We start from the raw sequence: 19,837 nt of genomic DNA, 5'->3' as shown, positions 1-19,837 counted from the left end.
CCTGATAATAACAGCCCATGCTCAGAGTTGATGCTAGTTGCTTCTTACCCATCATGTTAGAGCTGTTTTCTAGAGAATGACAAGGGCATAAGAATGAGAAGGGGTGCCAGCTCAGTGGAGAGCAGCAGACCCCTCACCACAAAGTCCAGCAATTTTATTGTCAGCTCGGAGCATCTCCTGTCCGAATCTAAAGGAAACGGAAGTACAAGTGACTGAAGTCATCTGTGTGTTTATCTTATCTTCTGCTATTCACTTCAAGAGTTTGAGCTATTATTAATATAAGGGCCCAGTTTCTAGAAGCTCTTCTCTTTGAATGGGTTTATGCCAAGCTGTCAGTTATCAGAGGAATTGGGTCTGGGATTACGCTGACAGGGAGCCTCCAAGCTGGGATGAGAGAGCAGAGACATGGGAAATGATATTGTATCAAAGAGCAGTCCGCATTTTGTGTCTAGTCCTTGATGCCCTTTGACTCCTTATCCCAAAAGAACAGCAAGGAAAATACTAGCAGGGACAGTCTCGAATCTTGTGAAAATCAGAGAAAAGCTGCTCAGTTGAGTTACAGAGATCCCCAAATCTGAAGAAGTAGTTACAGATGATTTTGTGGACTTCATGCAGGGTGAGCTCCAGCTGGTGGGGAAAAACACAATGGCTGATAAATTGCCATATTTTGCATTCAACTGGTAATGGTCTCAGACCTTTAACGTCTGGTTTGGTTTTGGTGAGCGCTTTGGAGAAAGGCCTCAAGAGAAACTTTGTGAGTATACTATCTGAAGAGTTGGGTATTCAGGGGCCAATGTGGTGTCTTAGATACCACAATCTCCTAAAAACACCTGACATTTGACATTCTTTGCACAGGCAATAGCTCATCCATCCCTAAAGCTGAGTGAAGACCCTTATTTAGCTTAAAGAAAGTCACTAAACCTTGATGTTATTGATTAAATTGTGCCTCCCCTCAAAAAAAAATCTATTGGAATTCTAACCCCTATACCTGTGGGTCTAATCCTGTTTGGAAGTAGAGTTTTCTTTGTTATGTTAATTAGATCATTCCTGAGTAGGGCAGGTTCTAAATCTAATCACTTCTGAGTTATAAAAAAAAAAAAAAAAATTAGACATGGAGACACACACACACCAAGGAAGACAGATGCCATATGAGGATCGCCAAAGAATCAAGGAATGCCCAGGGCTATCAATAAGGAGTGTCCCTGGGTGGCAAAAATGACTAAGCACCTGACTACCAACCTAACGGTTGGCAGTTCGAACCCACCCGGAGGCTCCTCAGAAGGCAGGCCTTGTGATCTGCTCCCAAAAGGTCACAGCCTTGGAAATCCTATCGAGCAGTTCCACTCTGCACACATGAAGTCACCATGAGTTGGAACTGACTTGACAGCAACTAACAACAACAGCTACCAAAGAAGGAATCAACATGGTTGGAATTGACTTGACAGCAACTAACAACAACAGCAAGCAAAGAAGGAATGGACAAGGCTCAGACCTTGAATTTGGACTCCCAGCCTTCTGAACTGTGAGAATATAAACTTCTGTTCTTTAAAGCCAACCACTTGTAGTATTTCGATTACTGCAGCACTAAGTAACTAAGACACTTGAGTAAAGAACTGTTTCCTTGTATTTCCATCTACAGCTGTAGCTGAGCTCATGAATAACCGGGAGCCGTTAAGCCATGATGTGGGAAAAGGCAAAAACTGAGAAACCCCGGAGGCATAGCGGTTAAACGTTGGGTTGCTAACCAAAACGTCAGTAGTTCAAAGCTACCAGGTGCTCTTTAGAAACCCTATGGGGCAGTTCTACTCTGCCTTATAAGGTCACCGTGAGTTGGAATCAACTTGGTGGCAATGGGGTTTGGTCTGGTAATTTTAAGAGTGAACTCAAGTTCCACCTACTGAAGGAACATCGCTGAGCCGTCATCACTCTCACCAAAGGCACCAGGGCACCATCACCAAACGTAATAATGCTCAAGTATGGCTAAGGTCCATGCTGGTGGGCAGAGAGAACACGGCACTAAGTTCCTCAGCCATATCTTAACTGTGCTCCATTTGATTGACTTCATGTTGACTGAACTACATTCAACTGGTCTCTCAGCATCAGTTCAAGCTTATTAAACAGCTCTTCATCTTATCTACTTTCAACCATCTACTCAACAGCAGACTAGAAGGGAGGTTGGCTCATTTTTCTTTTCTTGTCAGTTACGAAAGGTGGCTAGGAACTTTGATTAGGGCCTCGATGTGGAAGATCACATAGATTTGAGCAAAGTTGTGGAGAAGGAAGTGGCCTGTCTGAAGTCCTAGAAAGATAATATTTGAATCAGTGAGTGGTGTTTCCAAATACTGCCCAGGGGGTTGTAGCTACGTAGACAAGTAGAGAGAATAAGTTGATTATCAGAGCTAATATTCTTGGTTCTTGCAATCTCGTCCAGTCTAGTCATTTCTACAGACCTCTGACAGATATTTAAAAAAAAAAAAAAAAATCAGAAAGAAAACTGAAGCTCCAATGATAGCCATCTTGTGACTGTGACCAATTGCATACTGAACAGTTCTTAATGTCCTGAGCCTCAGCAGGAAACCACTGCATCTATAAAGTCCAGTCCAGTAGAAATGAGTCTGATTGTGGATGGTCTGGTTAACCCAGATTGCCTTCAGTGCCTGAGGGAGTTGATATTTTTTCATTATAAAGACTTTCCCATCTAGAGAATGCTGCAAATAAAACTGCTCAGAATCAGACCCAACTGCCTGTTTCCGTGGTAGCAGTCCTGTGTCTGGAGGATAAATCTGCACCATCTTCTTTTTTTTTTGGGTGTCAGCCAGTTGTGTTACAGGGAGTTCCAAAATGTGCTGTAAGTGACACCCAACAAGATGGGTTGGGTTAGTTGGAGAGGGAAGCTTTGTCCCTGGTGGGCTGTGCATCCTTGCACCACACGGCAGTGCCCAAGAGAAAAAGATCAGAGATACGGAGCCCACATGCCTGAATGTTTTTTTGGTTGTTCATGTTTCCCACACTTTGCAAATGTGAACTTGTGTCCTGAAGGTGGAGCTTTAGTACACAAGAAAATTGGGAAGGGGCAACCGTGTTTGTACAAAATGGGGTAGGAACGGGCAAGGAATATTTATATGCTTTCTAGTCTCCTCCATTCTGACTTTTTGCCAAAAAGTAGGCACAGATTCTGATTTTTTTTTTCAATAGGAGTCTGCGCATAATTAAATAGGGGGTTGGGGAGAGGAAGCCTGCTCTCCAGACTGGGACTTAGAGTTCCAATAGAGTGGCAAGGCACTGTAGCCACCAAAACCATTTATACTTCTTGCTGGTAGTATTTTTAAGATGATGTTTCTTTTTCAAAACGAGGCAGCAATGAATTGCGTAGTGATCAAAATGGCGCACCGTAGAGTGTGTTTAATCCAAATAGCTCCCAAGATGGTCTGCTACGGACGGTGACAACGCTACAGGACTTAGAGAAATTACTTGGTTACCAGTGAAGTAAAACTATCTCCGGAAGGGAATTGAACGGTTGCTTCTCAGCACATCACAACAACATTGCCACAGCCGACTCCTGACAGCAGTGAAGTTCATTGTATTCTTCATCATTCATGGGGAAAACTGCAAAATACCAGCACACAAATCCCCTACTATGCTGCAAAAGGTTCTGAGCTTTGGTAGATATTTTTTAGATACTATTTTTTTCAGTTTCCAGCAGAGTAATCATTCTTAAAATATTCCAGGCAGACGGGAATTGGGGAGTGAGGCCTGATTATTTTGAAGCCTATAAAGCATCTGATTTGCTTCACCTAAGATCTCCTGATTAATGTCAGGCCTTTCCCCTTCTCCGTCCATTCTCTCCACTGACACTCCAACTACCACCACCACAACAGAAAGGGTGGCCTTATTTCTGCTGGGAAAGCATATGCTGCCTACTGGCAGGCAAAGATCAGGCTATTCAGTTTCCAATGAGGAGGTTATGAGTGGAAAGATGGCCACCCTTAGTTCAGATAGGACAGCCACTGCTGGGAGGATATGATCCTTTAACTGCGCATGGGGGGGGGGGGCAGGAACTCCTGTTTCTCCGCCCCTTTCTCACCTCACCCTTCTTTCCTTATCTTCTGCCTTATCTTTCAGCATTGGGGAGAACTTGAATCACTGTTGCAGAAGTTTAAAGCCTGCAACAGTTGCTCCTTCAGGGGGACTCACCATTTGGAGTAAGCCCACTCACCCCACCCCTTCTCAAAACATTCTATCCAGAGCTGGAGAAGCGGAGGGAAAGGAAAAAAGGGCAGCAAGCAATTGCCCTCCCTGGGGTCTCTGGCCTGGAAATCACCTAGGAAGGGACAGAGATTATTTCCCAGGGATGCATGGGAGTCCTTTGGACCCTCCTAGTGCACCCCTGTTACTTCTGCCAGACTTTGAGGGTGCCAGTGGATGCTACCGGCTGGCTGCCTCAGGTCCCCGGGGGGCACCTGTGCCTCCTCTGGAAGGCCCCCTTCTGAGAAATCTGGAAGGCCCCCTTCTGAGAAATCTGGAACGGATTTTCTGGTGTGCCATAATTTGCTGTGCCCCGGAAATTTTGGGGGACTTTGGAATAATCCAGCTGATATTCGCCCCCTGGGTGAGGTGGTGGTGCCTCAGGGGTTCTAAAAGGAAAGGAGACAGAAGAAAAGCCTGTGGAGAAATAAAGCTATCTGGCTCTAAGATCAGAAGATTGGGCTGGGGAGTGTGAAGCATACTGGAGCATTTAACTTGGGGAGGGGGTTCAATCCAGCCTCGAAGAATGACCAATGGGGATTACTGTAATGGCCACAGGTGTCACTTGGCTTGAGCAGCGTAGGTAAGCGGTCGCGCGCCAGATTCGGATTCAAATTCGGCTCTGCTGTTTACCAGCAGGAGGATTCCAGTAAGTTCCATAACCTCTCCACAGTCATTTTTCACGACTACTAAATGGGCATGACAGTAACAGTCAGTAATGAAAAGAATTGCTATGAGCATTAAACGAGGTTTAATCCACGTAGTGAATTTAGAACAGCGTCAGGGACTCAGTAAGTGCTCAATAAACGTTAGCCATGATCATTAAAGCGAGATGGTGAGCAGAACTTTCTAAGCGCTAGATTTGAGAGCCTGGGACCCCGTTGCCAAGGGAGATTAGAGAACCTTTTCAAATATGAAAGCTCCGGCTCCAGGGATTGTCCAGAAGGAGAGTCTTGGCGCCCATCCTTCTCCCACCTCACTTCCCCGGCCCGTGGAAACCCACTGCTTGCCACAGCGGCGCCTTAATCCCCTGATCCTGGGGCTCGGCCACATCTCCCGCGCTCCTCCCTCCCGCCGTTCCACACCTGTCAGCCGCCCTCGCAGCCTCCCAATGGCCTGAGCCCCGGCCCTCCTCTCCAACCCCCTGGTGCCCTGGGTTTCCGCTCCTTGCGCCTCCGAGTGCCCCCGCTGCTCACGTAAACAAAACCCGGGCGTTGGGGCAGCCCCGCGGGCGGACGAGCGCGGGAGCCCGCTCCAAGCGCCGTTAGCGAGCCCCGGGAGCCCCGGGCAAGCCAAGGGGCGATGGTGGCGGCCGCGGTGGCAGCGGCAGGCGGCTCAGCTTTGTTATGAATAGATGAAAGAGGCCACCTACACAGTAACCCAAATTACGAGACTTCCCTCCTCCCTATCTCACCGAATCAAGAGGGGAGGGGAGATGGGCGTGGAGGGAGGGCGGGCGGGCGGACAGGAGGAGGAGGGCGGAGGAGGAAGAAGATGAGGAAGGGGGCCAGTTGCATTCCACTTTCACAATGGGAAAGTGAAACGCACAAGCGCACCCAACCTCTCCAGCCCTCCCCGCCCGCCACACTCCTCTCCTCCTGTCCCCTCCCTTCCCCTCCGCGTCTCCCCGCGAGCTCCAGTGCTGCACAGAGGAACTCTCGGGCGAGGAGGGCGAGAAGGAAGCGGCACTAGAGCGCGCAGGATTTGCCACCGCCGCCGCTGCACAGGCTGCCGGAGAGAGCCCGCCGCGCGCCGCCCTCCCAGCTCTCCTTCCCCGGCGAGCCGCCGGGATGGGGCGGCCGCTGGAGCCCGAGCGCGCGCAGGAGCCACCGCCGCCCGCGTCTCCGTCGCCGCGCGCCTGAGCCGCCGTCGCCGCGCGCCCTGCCCGGGGGCGGCCCCCCTAGCCCCATGGAGGTCTCTCGGAAGAAGGCGCCGCCGCGCCCCCCGCTCCCTGTCGCGCCGCTGCCCCTGCTCGCCTATCTGCTGGCGCTGGCAGCGCCTGGCTGCGGAGCGGACGAGCCTGTGTGGCGGTCGGAGCAAGCCATCGGAGCTATAGCGGCGAGCCGGGAGCACGGCGTGTTCGTGGCAAGCGGCAGCTGCCTGGACCAGCTGGACTACAGCCTGCAGCGCCGGCTCTCGCGCCTGTACCGGGACCAAGCGGGCAACTGCACAGAGCCGGTCTCGCTGGCGCCCCCCGCGCGGCCCCGGCCGGGCAGCAGCTTCAGCAAGCTGCTGCTGCCCTACCGCGAGGGGGCGACCGGCGTCGAGGGGCTGCTGCTCACCGGCTGGACCTTCGACCGGGGCGCCTGCGAGGTGCGGCCCCTGGACAACCTGAACCGCAGCTCTCTGCGCAACGGCACAGAGGTGGTGTCGTGCCACCCGCAGGGCTCGACGGCTGGCGTGGTGTACCGGGCCGGCGACAGGAACCGCTGGTACCTGGCTGTGGCTGCCACCTACGTGCTGCCCGAGCCCGAGACAGCGAGCCGCTGCAATCCAGCAGCGTCCGACCGTGCCACGGCCATCGCGCTCAAGGACACGGAGGGGCGCAGCCTGCCCACAGAGGAGCTGGGCCGCCTCAAGCTGAGCCAGAGCGCGGGCAGCCTGCACTTCGTGGACGCCTTTCTCTGGAACGGCAGCGTCTACTTCCCATACTATCCCTACAACTACAGCAGAGGTGCCGCCACCGGCTGGCCCAGCATGGTGCGCATCGCGCAGAAAGCCGAGGTGCAGTTCCAGGGCCAGGCAGCCCTCGACTGCGGCCACGGCCACCCAGACGGCCGCCGTCTGCTCCTCTCCTCCAGCCTGGTGGAGGCCCTGGACGTCTGGGCGGGAGTGTTCAGCGCGGCCACCGGGGAGGACCAGGAGAGGCGCTCCCCTGCCACCACAGCGCTCTGCCTCTTCAGGATGAGTGAGATCCAGGCTCGCGCCAGTAACTGCCCCTCGGACTTTGAGACATCAGAACAAAACTGCGTAAGTCCTGCCTCCAGGACCCGGTGGGGAGCGCGCCGGTTGGGGAGCCGCGGCTGCGGAGGCAGAGCGGGAGGGAGACGGGGGTTGATATTTACCAGGTCCCGGGTACACACAGCCCTGGCTGCCGCCGGAAGGCCGTTCGCAGACGGTGTTCGAGACCTCTGGCATGTCCTAAGGTCTCCAGTGGGAGAATATAAAAGGCAGAGGGAGGGTAGGAGTTAGGCTCAAAACTCTAGTGAGTGCACCCTGGTGCAGCCCTTCTCGGTCCAAATGTGGACGCTTGTTTGGCGCTGAGCCTTCCCACGCAGCCCCTGTACCCTCATCGCGTCCCCAGGCTCATCCCCTGCCCCTTCTGTGTAGTCTCAGGAGGTATGTGGGTTTGATCCTTTTGGTCCATGCAGTTACCAAACACTGTGCGCTCCGCAGAGAGGCCTTTGAACCTAAAGGGCTTACTGCCACACCCCACTCTTTGTGCCCCACCCCCTACATACAGTAACACATGTGATAAGGTCTGAAGAGTTTACCATGCTGCACATGGATAAATGCCAGCTTAGGAAAAAGGCTCAAGCTTGGTGGAACAGAACCCTCAGCATGAAACAGTGCAAGGGGGCGGGGCTGTAGCTCTGCAGAGGGTGTGTTGTGATCTCCAGCTGGGGGGAAAGGATGGGGAGGCTGAGGTGGCTTTGTGGGTGAAAGCCTCACCCTGGAGGGGAGAGCAAGGGAAAGTGCTGGAGGTGCTACAGGCAGTTCCTGAGCTGCAGCTTGGTGGACTAGATCCCGCAGCCCAGAGGAATTGTGCCTGAAGCCGGCGAACAGGCTTCCCCTGAGCTCCCAGGGCAGCCACAGCTTGAATCTTGAGATTGGCAGTTCTTTGACCAGAAAAGAAAGCTGCGGTTCAAGAGGGTCCAGTTGATGAGGATTATGGAGCTATTGTGCACTTCTCAGGAGGCTGTTTCCCTTCCAAGGCTGCTGGCACATCAACTCCACATATGGCTCCTGAGAGGGGAGCCTGCTGAGAGCCTCCTTTATAACTGGACAGAAATCACAGAGCAGAAATTAATGGCTACAGGTGTTGCCATTGTTTTGGTTTAAAATGAGTCCAGGAGGAAGGGGAGAAGTCTCTACTTGGAAAATGGGTTGTATTGGTACATTTATTGTAACCACACACAGGAGGTTTGGCTGTAAGATATATTAATATGTGTATAGAAAGACACCCCCCCACACCCTTTTCTCTGCAAAGCACATTTTAGCAAATATTAGTCCTATTTTCCAGTCAGAAAAAAAAAAAAAAAACAAACTGGGAGGGCTTTTGCATAGAATGGTTACTTGCTTCTTAACTGTGTGCTGGGACAGATGACACCTTCATTTAGTTACCGATAATCATTTAAAAATATATACAAATAACATGTATTGCCCCCTAAACTGACTTAGCCTTGTTATACTCATATAATTTGACATTTGATGTCTGTCTGTTTTAGATCTTTATAATCTAATGGCTCAAGTTTGGCAAAATCGCCATCTCCTTCTCTCTTGAAAGACTAAATTTTGTGTCAAGATTTAGGCACCCTTGGTCTCCAGGGCTAATTACAAGACAAACAACTCAAAGCCCCACAGCAGGTAATAACTTGGGAAGTCCAAGCTTTGCCATCTGACAGCTGTGTAGATATATGAAGCCAAAACCTCTCTCTTGACTGCCTCTCTCTCTACCCTTTGAGTCTTTGAGGACTTAGTTCCCTTCCAAACCCAGCTGGTGTCCTGAGTGCATTCAGAAGCCACCTCTTGGCTTGATCAGGTGTTCCTACTTGCGCCGGGATAGGGAGGGGAAGGGGAAGTGACAGAACTGTTTATCCATCTTCATGGGAGCCTTGGAAATCAAGCAAGGGGCACATGCATGCTGCCAGAAAGCTGGAATTGGAAAAATAAATAATGAAAACAGTCCCCTCCACAGCATTTCTTGCTGCTGTTATTTATCGAGCGCTCCCAGCGTGCTAGGAGCTGTGTAGTCTGAAAGACAGGGTTGCTACCCCCCAGCTTGTCATCCAAGTTAAATAATGTACTCTGGTTCAAACAATAGCAGGCTGTGACTGCACAGGTGGGAGCTTGGAGTTTTGCTTTTTTTTTGAATTTAAGTAAATTCCTTGCTGCTAATGTGCGTTAAAAAGACTTGATGAAATTGCATTTCAAGAAGGGTTTGAATGAAAAAAAAAAAGGTGGTAGTTTTGGTGAAAAAGCTGACAATTTTCTAACCTATTGAACAGGAGATAAGGTACTTAATTCAACAAATATTTGTTTCATGCCTGCTACTACGTGTAAGCAGTGTTCTATGCTAGGTGCCACCAATTTTGTCACCGAAAGGACAATAGCAGGTTGCAACCCTGTTTCTTGGGGTCATGGGATTGGTATGCCCCCAGTTGTCACTCAGAAGAATGATGTCATTGGATTGCATTTGTTCTGCATATTATTTTCAGGTCTCAAATGTGTTTTGGAAAAGGGTTGCTGAATTATAGGTGCCTAAAAAAAAAAAAAAAAAAAATTTTTTTTTTTTAAAAGAGGAGACATACTTGGAAGACTCTAGAGGGAGCTTCCAGAGATTCCCCCAGCAGTTCCTTCAGTGCAGACATGGGCGTTTTAACAGTATTCCACAGGCAGTGAGGCACAAGCAGCTAGATTTGCTTGCCTTTCTCCCTCTCCCACTAGATGAGTCTCTCTTATTTTCCATCTTCAATCAGCCGTGGGTCGGGAATTGACAGGACTGACTGGGTTGTTTTGGTTTTCTTCTTATCTCACTTTGGCGGGTTCTCCACCCCTTCAGCTTCTCTGCTAAGGATTAATTTACAAGATGCTTGTGCAGGGACGCTGGACTGTTATTTTTCTGCCTTGCCACCAACTTTGAGTACATTTTCAGAACTATAGCAGATTAACTTCAGCCCCCAAATGCCAAGCAGCTGATTTCTGTGGACCATCTCACGAATAATCCTAATGAGAATTTGTGGAGGACTTCCCTAGATATTATTTCTTTTAAGCCCCTCATCTCATCTGAGGTGGATTCTGTGAGGCACCTTCTCATTTACCAGATAAGGAAGTTCAAGACCAGTTAAGTGAATTGCTCAAGATAATAAAACAAGCTTCAGAGCCCTCCAGCTTGAACCTACATCTTCTGAAGTCTACTTCTGCATTCTTTCCCCTATCCTGGTTTCTCAAACTTTCCCTTAAAGTTCCCCTAACCAAACCAAACCCACTGCTATCAAGTTGATTCCAACTCATAATGACCCTGTAGGACAGAGCAGAACTGCCCCGTAGGGTTTCCAAGGCTGCAATCTTTACGGAAGCAGGCTGCCTTGTCTTTCTTCTGAAGAGCTGCTGGTGGGTCCAAACTACCGACCTTCTGGTTCCCAGCCGAGTGCTTTAACCACTGTGCCACTAGGGCTTCTTTCCCCCAACTAAAGAGATAGCGGATAACCACGCCCCACCACACACACTGCAGAATATGGGGTTGAGGCTAGAGGGTGCCCCCTGAAAGTACTAGTGCCCCATCCTAGGGTATGTTTTAAAACTTCATGTGATTTTTTTTCGTACTACTCCATGATGTATCTGTGCTTGTGTTATTATAAAAAATGAATGTTTTGAATTATGTACAAGTTAATTAATTTAACATCCTATGTCTGTAAACTCCCAGTACCCCAGGTACATCAATGCTATGCCTAGAAAAGTGTTTGTACTCAATTTCGTGAAGTAGGATTGATCCAGATTTGTTTGGTTGCCGTAGTTGGGTCCTGGGTGTCACTGGGGTATAAACAAGGCTGCCCCCCACCTTGCAGAAGCTGAGGGTGGCATGTTTCCCTGTGGTGTTGGCAGACAGCACTGACTTCTCTAGTTCTTTCTGCCCCTTGTGAGGAGACACACCCCCTTCTTGCACACTCACAGTCTAAACCTTGATATAATTTAGCTGTCATGCAGACAACCACAAAATGCTCACATGCGCCCCAGCAGACAGCCTCCTAAGGCACATCTAGCTATTGTGTGCAGAAGTAACATCCCAGGACCACTGGGCAGTGCGGCCTGTTGACCTCAAAATCCACAATTTTCCTGTGACGTTTATTCTTCCTCTAGTTTGTGTTATAGGAGCCCTGCTGGTGCAGTGCTTAGAGCGCTTGATTGGTAGCCAAAAGGTTGGCCCTTCGAACCCACCAGCAGCTCTTCGGGAGAAAGATGAGGTTGTCTGCTTCTGTAAAGATTTACAGCCTTGGAAACCCTATGGGGCAGTTCTATTCTGTCCTACAGGGTCACTATGAGTCAGAATCGGCTTGATGGCAGTGGCTTTTTGGTTTTAGTTTCTGTTATAGTCCTGTCAAGCCATTTTACTTTGTTGTTAGTTACTGATTACGACTCGTGGCGATCCCGTGTGTGCAGAGTAGAACTGCTCCACAGTGTTTTCAAGGCTGTGACCTTTCAAAAGCAGATCATCAGGCCTGTCTTCCGAGGCCCCTCTGGGTGGATTCGAACTGGCAACTTTTCAGCTAATAGTTGAATTAGTAGTCAAGCGCTTAACCATTTGCTCCACAAAAAAAAAAAAAAAAAAAAAGACAATGGTGGCTTTTATCCCCATAAACATTTGATATGCAAGGGTGCATTCAAACAGAGCAATGGCAACGATAGCACCTACTTAGAAAGAGGGAAAACCAACAAGAGGTCCTGTCCACTGAATAGTCACTATGTGCCAGGCTCTGTACTAGCACTATAAATGCTTTATTTTCATTTGATTGTCATAGGCACCCTATGGTGCAAGGACTGTGATTGTTACGATTTTATAGATGTGAGGCCCAAAGAGTTCAATAAGTTTCTAAACAACAACAACAAAAAAACCTGTTCCTGTTCCTGTCAAGTCAATTCCGACTCATAGTGACCCTACAGGACAGAGCAGAACTGCCCCATAGGGTTTCCAAAGGGCAGCTGGTGGATTCAAGCTGCTGACCTTTTGGTTAACAGCTGAGGCACTAGGGCTTCTATCAATAAGGGTCTACAACTGGCAAATGACAGAAGATTTAGAATTTGAGTGGTCTGGCTCTAAGGCCTGAACTCTTAACCACAACCATGGACAGTCCAGCACCATGGACACTGGGTTCGGATTCCAACCCTATCCTGCAAGGAACAAGTTAGACCACCTGCAAGCTGGGCCCCGGATGAGAAGAGCTGCTTGTGGACAGTAAGACATACTATAGGACTGAGTATCCTTGGTTGTGAAGTAATTTCCTGGTTCTGCTTACTTGACCACTTGAAGTTCTGACTGTGGAAGAGTTATAGTTCTCCAGGCATCAATTTCTAGACAATGTTGGTATTCTTTGTATTCAGGCCTATAAACCTCAGAGAGTGGTCAGGGCTACAGGGCCTCTGGGGGCTGCTTCCTAGTTTTTGTTCATGGAGATAACCTAGCTCATAAACTAAATTCAGAGATCTCAGACTGTCAAATCAGGATTACAGACTGTCTTATGTGATTAACAGGCACAATTAAAATGTAAGCGCCAGAAGGTAAGGAATCTTGTAAAGTTTTGTTCTGAGTTGAACCCGGTACCTAGCATAGTGTCTGGTATGTTGTAGGGGCTTTAGAAATATTTGTTGAATGAATAAACAAAGAGTTTTGGTATATCACGTTGGGAAAGTTGTCTGTACTTGGTAGCAACACTTGCTTTAGTCAAGGCCCTTCATACTCTCTTAACCATTGTCCTTCTCTGATGTGTGAGAACCCTGATAGGAAACAGAGCACCAGGATAGGGCAGAAAGACCCCTTTCTTCCCTAGCTCTAGGCTGTCTGGCAACCTCCACTCCTCCCACTCTTCCCTTATATCTCCATTCATTGGAATAGACTTCTGGTCATGCTGACCTGGGAATTGACCTTGACCATGGAAACACAGGAACTTTGATGTTATAATTTAATAGTGTGCATGACCATGCCTTTTAACTACCAGAGAAAAGGGCTTTATGCCATAGAACAATGATTCTCAACGTGTGGTTTCTGGACCAGCAGCATCAGCATCATCTAGGAACTTGCTGGAAATGCAAATTCTTGAATCTCACCTCAGATTTACTAAATCAGAAACTCTGATTGGGTGAGACTGGCAATCTGTGTTTTAACAAGCCCTCTAGGTTCTAAATGAATAAATGCATGCTCAAGTTTGAGAACCACTGCTGTAAAGTAACAATGCCCCTGATTTTCCTTGTGATTCCAGCTGTGGCACCTGGGATAGAAATCTGTCCCACTTTTTCATTGCATTTTACTTATGACCATAGAAAGCAACCAACTCATTCTACTGCTCTTATATTTCTTATACTTTTTTAAATGCTCGACACCTGGAAAATACAGACTTAGCATTTTTGGCTTGTAGTCTGATTCCCGAGAAACTCCAGGTCTTTGTTTAATTGGCAACATTACATTTAAAAAATATATATATATTTTATTGTGTTTTAGGTGAAAGTTTACAGAGCAAACTAGTTTCCTATTCAACAAATTGTACACAAAGTGTTCCATGACATTGGTTGCAATCCCCACACTGTGTCAACCTTGTCCCCATTTCCTCCCGGGGTTCTGTGTTTCCTTTCATATGGTTTTCCTACCCCTTCCTGACTTCTAATCTATGCTTTTGGGCAAACATTGCTCTTTTTGTCTCGTATAATTGTTTGTCTATGGAGCATGTTCTTTTCAGGTGGTACTGTTTATTTTCTTAGGCCTATCTATTGCTTGGCTGGAAGGTAGTTTCCAGGAATGGCTGCAGTTCCAAGTCAGAGGGGTGTCATAGGGCTATAGTGTTGGGGGTTCCTCTAGTTGCAGTCAGACCAGTAAGCCTGGTCTTTTTTTCATGAGTTTGATTTTTGATCTATATTTTTCATCTGCTCTGGCCTGGACCTTCTATTCTGATCCTGGTCAGAGAGGTCAGTAGTAGTAGCTGGGCACCATCTAGTTCTTCTGGTCTCAGAGTCGTATAGGCTGTGGTGCATGTAGTCCTTTAGTCCTTTGGACCAATTGAACCCTTGAGTCTTTTGTTTTCCTCACTCTCCTTTACTCTGGATAGGAAGAGACCACTAGGTGTACCTTAGATGACCTCTCACAAGCTTTTAAGACCCCAGATGCTACCACCGAGGTAGGATGTAGAACATTGATTTTATGCACTATGTTATGACAATTGGCATAGATGTCTCCTGAATCTATGGTCCTTAGCCTTCAAGCCTGGTATCTTCATCCCAGGATGTGTTTGGTTGTACATAAGAAGTTTCCATGACAATGCCCCTTGTGTGTTCTATTGTCTATGTTAGTATACATGCAACATCTGTAAATAGGTATGTAGAGATAGCCACAACCTAACCTGTATCTGTAGGTGGGTGTGCTCCCTTGCATTCTCCCATGCCTCTTTAACATACCTATCTACCTGTATATCCCTTTGTAGATTATCGTTTGTTAATATTGTTGTTGTAGGATTGTCTGTTACAGTAATTGCCGTAGTTGCCCTTTGTTCTTATGTTCATCTCAATGTCTTCCTTTGCCATTGACAGAGGAAGTATATAGAGTGTATTACCTTTCCCTTCACCAGTATTACCACATGTCCTCTACCTATTTAGTAATTACCCTCCCTCCCTTTCCCTTCCCTGGTAACCATCAAAGAATGCTTTCTTCTGTGTGTAAACCTTTTCTTGTTTTTTTTACAATAGTAGTCTCATACAGTATTTGTCCTTTTGTGATTGGCTTGTTTCATTCAACATAATTCATCCATATTGTGAGCTGTTTCATGAATTTGTCATTATTCTTTATCATTGGGTGGTGTTCTGTTGTATGGATGTACCACAGTTTGTTTATCCATTAATCCGTTGCTGGACACTTAGGTTGTTTCCATCTTTTTGCTATTGTTAATAATGCTGCAATGAACATGGGTGTACATATGTCTATTTGTGTCACGGCTCTTATTTCTCTAGGTTATACACATAGGATTGTTGGAGTGTAAGGTATTTCTCTTTCTAGCTTTTGAAGGAAGCACCGTATCGTTTTCCATGGTGGCTGCACCATTTTACATTCCCACCGGCAGTGTGTAAAAGTTCTGTCTCCCTGCAACCTTGCCAGCATTTGTTGTTTCCTGGTTTTTTTTTGACTAGTGCCATTGATGTCAGGGTAAGATGGTATCTGATTGTAGTTTTAATTTGCATCTCTCTAATGGCAAGTGATCACGAGCATTTCTTCATGTGTTTGTTAGCTGCCTGAATGTCTTCTTGGAGAAGTGTCTGTTCGTGTCCTTCATCCATTTTTCAACGGATTGTTTGTCTTTTTGTTGTTGAGGTACTAAAGTTTTCCGTATATTTTAGAGATCAACCTGTTATCAAATATGTTGTAGCGGAATTTTTTTTCCCTGTCTGTAGGTTCACTTTCTACTGTTTTGGAGAAGTTCTTTTGATGAGCTTAAGTGTTTAATTTTTAGCAGGTCCCATTTTTCTACTTTTTCTTCTGCTGTTTGTGCATTTTTAGTTATGGTGGTATTCTATTTATGCCATGTATTAGTGCCCCTGGTGTCCCTGTTTTTTCTTCCATGCTCTTTATAGTTGTAGGTTTTATATTAAGTCTTTGTTCCATTTTGAGTCAGTTTTTGTGTGTGGTGTAAGGTATGGGTCCTGTTTCATTTTTCTACAGATAGATATCCTGTTTCGCCACCAGCATTTCTTAAGGAGACTGTTTCTTCCCCATTTAATGAACTTTGCTCCTTTGTTGAGGATCAGCTATCTTGCAGGTGGATGGATTTACTTCTGGGTTCTCAGTTCTATTTCATTGGTCTATGTGTCTGTTGTTGTACCAGTACCAGGCTGTTTTGACTACTGTGGCTATAGAGTAGATTCTGAGATCAGGAAGTGTGAGGCTTTCTACTTTGTTGTTCTTCTTCAATAATGCTTTACTTATTTGTGGCCTCCTTCCTTTCCACATAAAGTTTGTGATTACTTTTCCCATCTTGTTAAAGAATGCTGTTGGAATTTGGATTGAATTGCATTATATCTATAGATCGCTTTGGGTAGTATTGACATTTTCACAGTGGTAAATCAGTCTTCTTATCCATGAGCATAGGCTCCTTTATTCTTACATACAACTGACTATTTATGTTTCATTCCAGAATGTGGGAGGATTCCCAGAGTCTTCTACTCTGCTGCACACCAAAACCAATTCCACACACCGCCATTCTCTCCCAGGGTCTCTTCTGTACAACATCACCCCTGATACCAGTTTCTATCCTTGTCAGGCTCAGCTGGTTGCATGGAACAAAGATTTACTTAAGGAAGCACAAATAAGGGAGGTAGGGTTGAGTGGACAGAAACACGGGGAATCACATGGAAATCTAGGAATAGGAGCAGTGCTGTGTAAGTGGTTACACTCATAAACTCTGGAGCCAGATCACATGGGACCAGAGCTGCCACTTATCAGCTGTATGACTTTGGGCACATTATTGAACCTTTCTGTGTCTCAGTTTCTTCATCTATAAATGATGATAATAAACGTGCCTGCTTCATAGGATTATTGCCCAGATTAATGAGCTAATATGCATAGATTTCTTGGAATACTGCTTGACCCATAGTAAATCCTACGTAAGTGTTTACTATCATCACCTTCATGATTATTAATAGTAATGGGATGGGGCTCCTTGATAAAGAGTTGGAGAGTGGCTCTGGGTTCAGGGCAGCTTGTGAAGGGGCTCAGCAACAGGAAGTGATGGATGCTCAGTCTAAGATCTCACTGTTAACATGACTTAGCACTACTGCTTCCCTCTTCCTGCTCCCAAATGGCCTTCTCTGTCTCCTCAATCACCTGCCCCTCACCCCCTCCACCTGACTGCCTGAGCCTGCCTTGACCCCACTCTACCTCTCAATCACCTTTCATCTTCTGCCTCAGCTACTGACTGGCAATGGTTTTCTATGTTCTTTAGTACAAATTACAAGGAGAAAGAGAGAATCAGGTCCAGTGCATCTTTTCATACCAGATTATGAGTCCTAGTGTAGGAATTTGATGCCCTTAGGGCAGGTCCTGATCCCTGGTCCAATTAGAAGAAGGGATCAAATGTGGCTGAGGGCCCCCAGCAGGCACTGTGAGTGGGTTCCCTTAGAATAGAATGGTGGAAAAGCCACATTCTGATCAACATCTTGACCACAATAGCATGGTACCATCTCTGCCTCCCCTGAGGCTTGATGACCACTGTCATCCCTGAATGTACACTGGCACTTGCTGGGAATATTTAGATGGTGAAGACTGAGGTCTGCTCTGAGAAATCCCAAAGTCTCCAGGGGGGAGGGGAGAGGGTGGTTTGTAGGCCTCCTGAGTCTAACATGTTTGTAGGAGCAGGGCCATGGCAGTGGTAGGTTTCTTTATGAAAAGTGCTCATAGTTTTCCTTTGCTTTAATACTCTATCTTGATGAAAATGCTAACTTTTATGCTGTCACAAAACAAACAGAACTATGACTGGTGTTTCAGAGTTTCTATCATTGATTTTCATATAGGTTTGACTTTTCTATTCAATAGTTACACATATTGTTTTCCTTGGAGAAGTTATGAGGGGGATTTGACCCCAGCAATCCCCAACCACCCGCCTGGCCAGTGCTGTTATGCAGGGGTCAGTAAATGTTTTCCGTAAAGGGTCAGACAGTCAATATCTTTGCAGGCTTTGCAGACCACATACGGTCTCTGTGGCAGTTACTCACCTCTGCTGCTATAGCACAAAAGCAACCATAGATGGTACATAAGTGCGCAAGGCTGTGTTTCAATAAAACTAATTTGTGGACACTAAAATTTGAATTTCATATAATTTCACTTATCACAAAACATTATTCTTTGGATTTTTTTCCAACCATTTAAAAAAGGTTAGTTTGTGGGCTATACAAATTTGGCCCACAGGTAGTAGCTTGCCAACCCCTGCTGTTATGGAAAGACTGAGCATAAAACAGCAGTACAATACAGTATGGTACCAGTTGTAATACAGATTTAACAAAAAGGATTCTGTCGAAGCCCCAAGGAATGCCGTCAGACTCAGCCTGTGAGTTTCTAGGAGGCTTTAAAGAGGGGACGCTTGAGCTGTGCCTTGACGAACATGTACACATCAGCCAAGTGGAGAAGGCAGGGAAGAAAGTTCTGGAGAGAAACAACAGCTTGTGCACACATGGGAAGTTGAGTAAGCTTGTGAGCTGTAAGTCGCTCACTCTGGCTGGAGGGTGTCCAGAAATGAGCGTGCAGGACCAGATGGTAAAGAGCTTAATGGGAAAGGCAAAGGTCTTTGGATTTTATTCTGATGGTCAGTCATTTTCAGACTTTCCAAACCCTGACTTTAAAATAAATCTTAACCAGATGTTCCATTTGGGAAAAAGGTTAGCAAGTCATCATTGGCCTGCTACTCTGGATGAGACCACTGCCAAGTGCTGGGGATAGAGGAGTCATAGGGTTTGGGATGTCCCCAGAACCCTACAACTTGTGCCTTCCTGTGCCTGTCTCAGAGACATCTCAAAGGAACTGCTAGGATCTGCTGAGCATGAGTGTGAAAGTCATGGCTATTGTTGATGGGGACAACGTCAGGGTTATAAACAGACATGAAAGATTATTCAGAAGATGGATTGGAGAGGCAAGACTAGAGGCAAAGTAACTGATTAGGACAATCATTAACTCAAACGAATACACTTTTTGAGCTCCTATTCTGTGCCAAGTATTGTGTGAAAATGTTTTTATCAGTGGTAATTAGAGTAGGCAATAACTTTTACTGTCTTAGTTATCTAGTGCTTCTATAACAGAAATACTACAAGTGGATGGCTTTAACAAAGAAGTTTCTTCTCTTACAGTCTAGTAGGCTAGAAGTCCGAATTCAGGGCATCAGCTCCAGGGGAGGGCTTTCTCTCTCTGTCCGCTCTGGATGAAGGTCCTTGACATTGATCTTCCCCTGGTCAAGGAGCTTTTCAGCACAGGAACCTGAGGTCCAAAGAATACGCTATGCTCCTGGTGCTCCTTTCTAAGTGATATGAGGTCCCCATGTCTCTGCTCACTTCTCTCTTTTATATCTCAAAAGAGATTGGCTTAAGATACAATCTAGTCTTGTAGATCTCATCCACATAATTGCCACTAAGCCATCTCATTAACATCAAAGTGATAGGATTTACAACACATAGGAAAATCACATCCGGTGACAAAAAGGTGGACAGTTACACAATACTGGGAATCATGGCTTAGCCAAATTGATACACATAATTTTTGGGGTTACAATTCATAGCAAACACATAGCAAATAATTAAAGACGCTATTTTTATATTAAAAAATGATAGCTATCCAACAGCCTTTTTTGTAGAAATGGAAGAGCTGATCCTCCAGTTCAAATGGAATTACAAGGAGCCCCAAACAGCCAAAACAATCTTGAAAAGGAAAAAGAAAGCAGGAGGACTCACACTTCCCCATACAAAATGTATTACAAAGCTACAGCAATCAAAACCGTGTGCTGCTGGTATAAGAACAGATATATAGATCAATGAAAAGAACTGAGCATCCAGAAATAAACCCATACATCTATTACCAATTGATTTTTGACAAGGGTGCAAGGTCCGTTCAATGGCGAACAACAGTCTCTTTAACAAA

The 19,837-nt window shown here is 46.4% G+C and overlaps 1 protein-coding gene and 1 pseudogene across 2 annotated transcripts in view; one reads left to right on the top strand and one right to left on the bottom strand.

Annotated features, from left to right (window-relative positions):
* LOC135231292 (ATP-dependent RNA helicase DHX29-like) overlaps window positions 1-4,905 on the bottom strand; it is a 47,802-nt pseudogene extending 42,897 nt beyond the window's left edge.
* A 1,233-nt stretch (window positions 4,906-6,138) lies between these two features.
* PLXNC1 (plexin C1) overlaps window positions 6,139-19,837 on the top strand; it is a 171,759-nt gene continuing 158,060 nt past the window's right edge. For both annotated transcript variants that reach the window (XM_023559712.2, XM_003405262.4), the window contains exon 1: window positions 6,139-7,215. In XM_023559712.2, coding sequence (XP_023415480.1) covers window positions 6,154-7,215 — 1,062 coding nt within the window. In that variant the 5' untranslated portion in view covers window positions 6,139-6,153. The remainder of the gene's footprint in view (window positions 7,216-19,837) is intronic.

This window comes from Loxodonta africana, chromosome 4 (genome assembly GCF_030014295.1).
Source record: "Loxodonta africana isolate mLoxAfr1 chromosome 4, mLoxAfr1.hap2, whole genome shotgun sequence".
Classification (NCBI taxonomy): Eukaryota; Metazoa; Chordata; class Mammalia; order Proboscidea; family Elephantidae; genus Loxodonta; species Loxodonta africana.
Note: the sequence above shows the minus strand (reverse complement) of the source record. Positions and strands in the feature narration are given on the sequence as shown.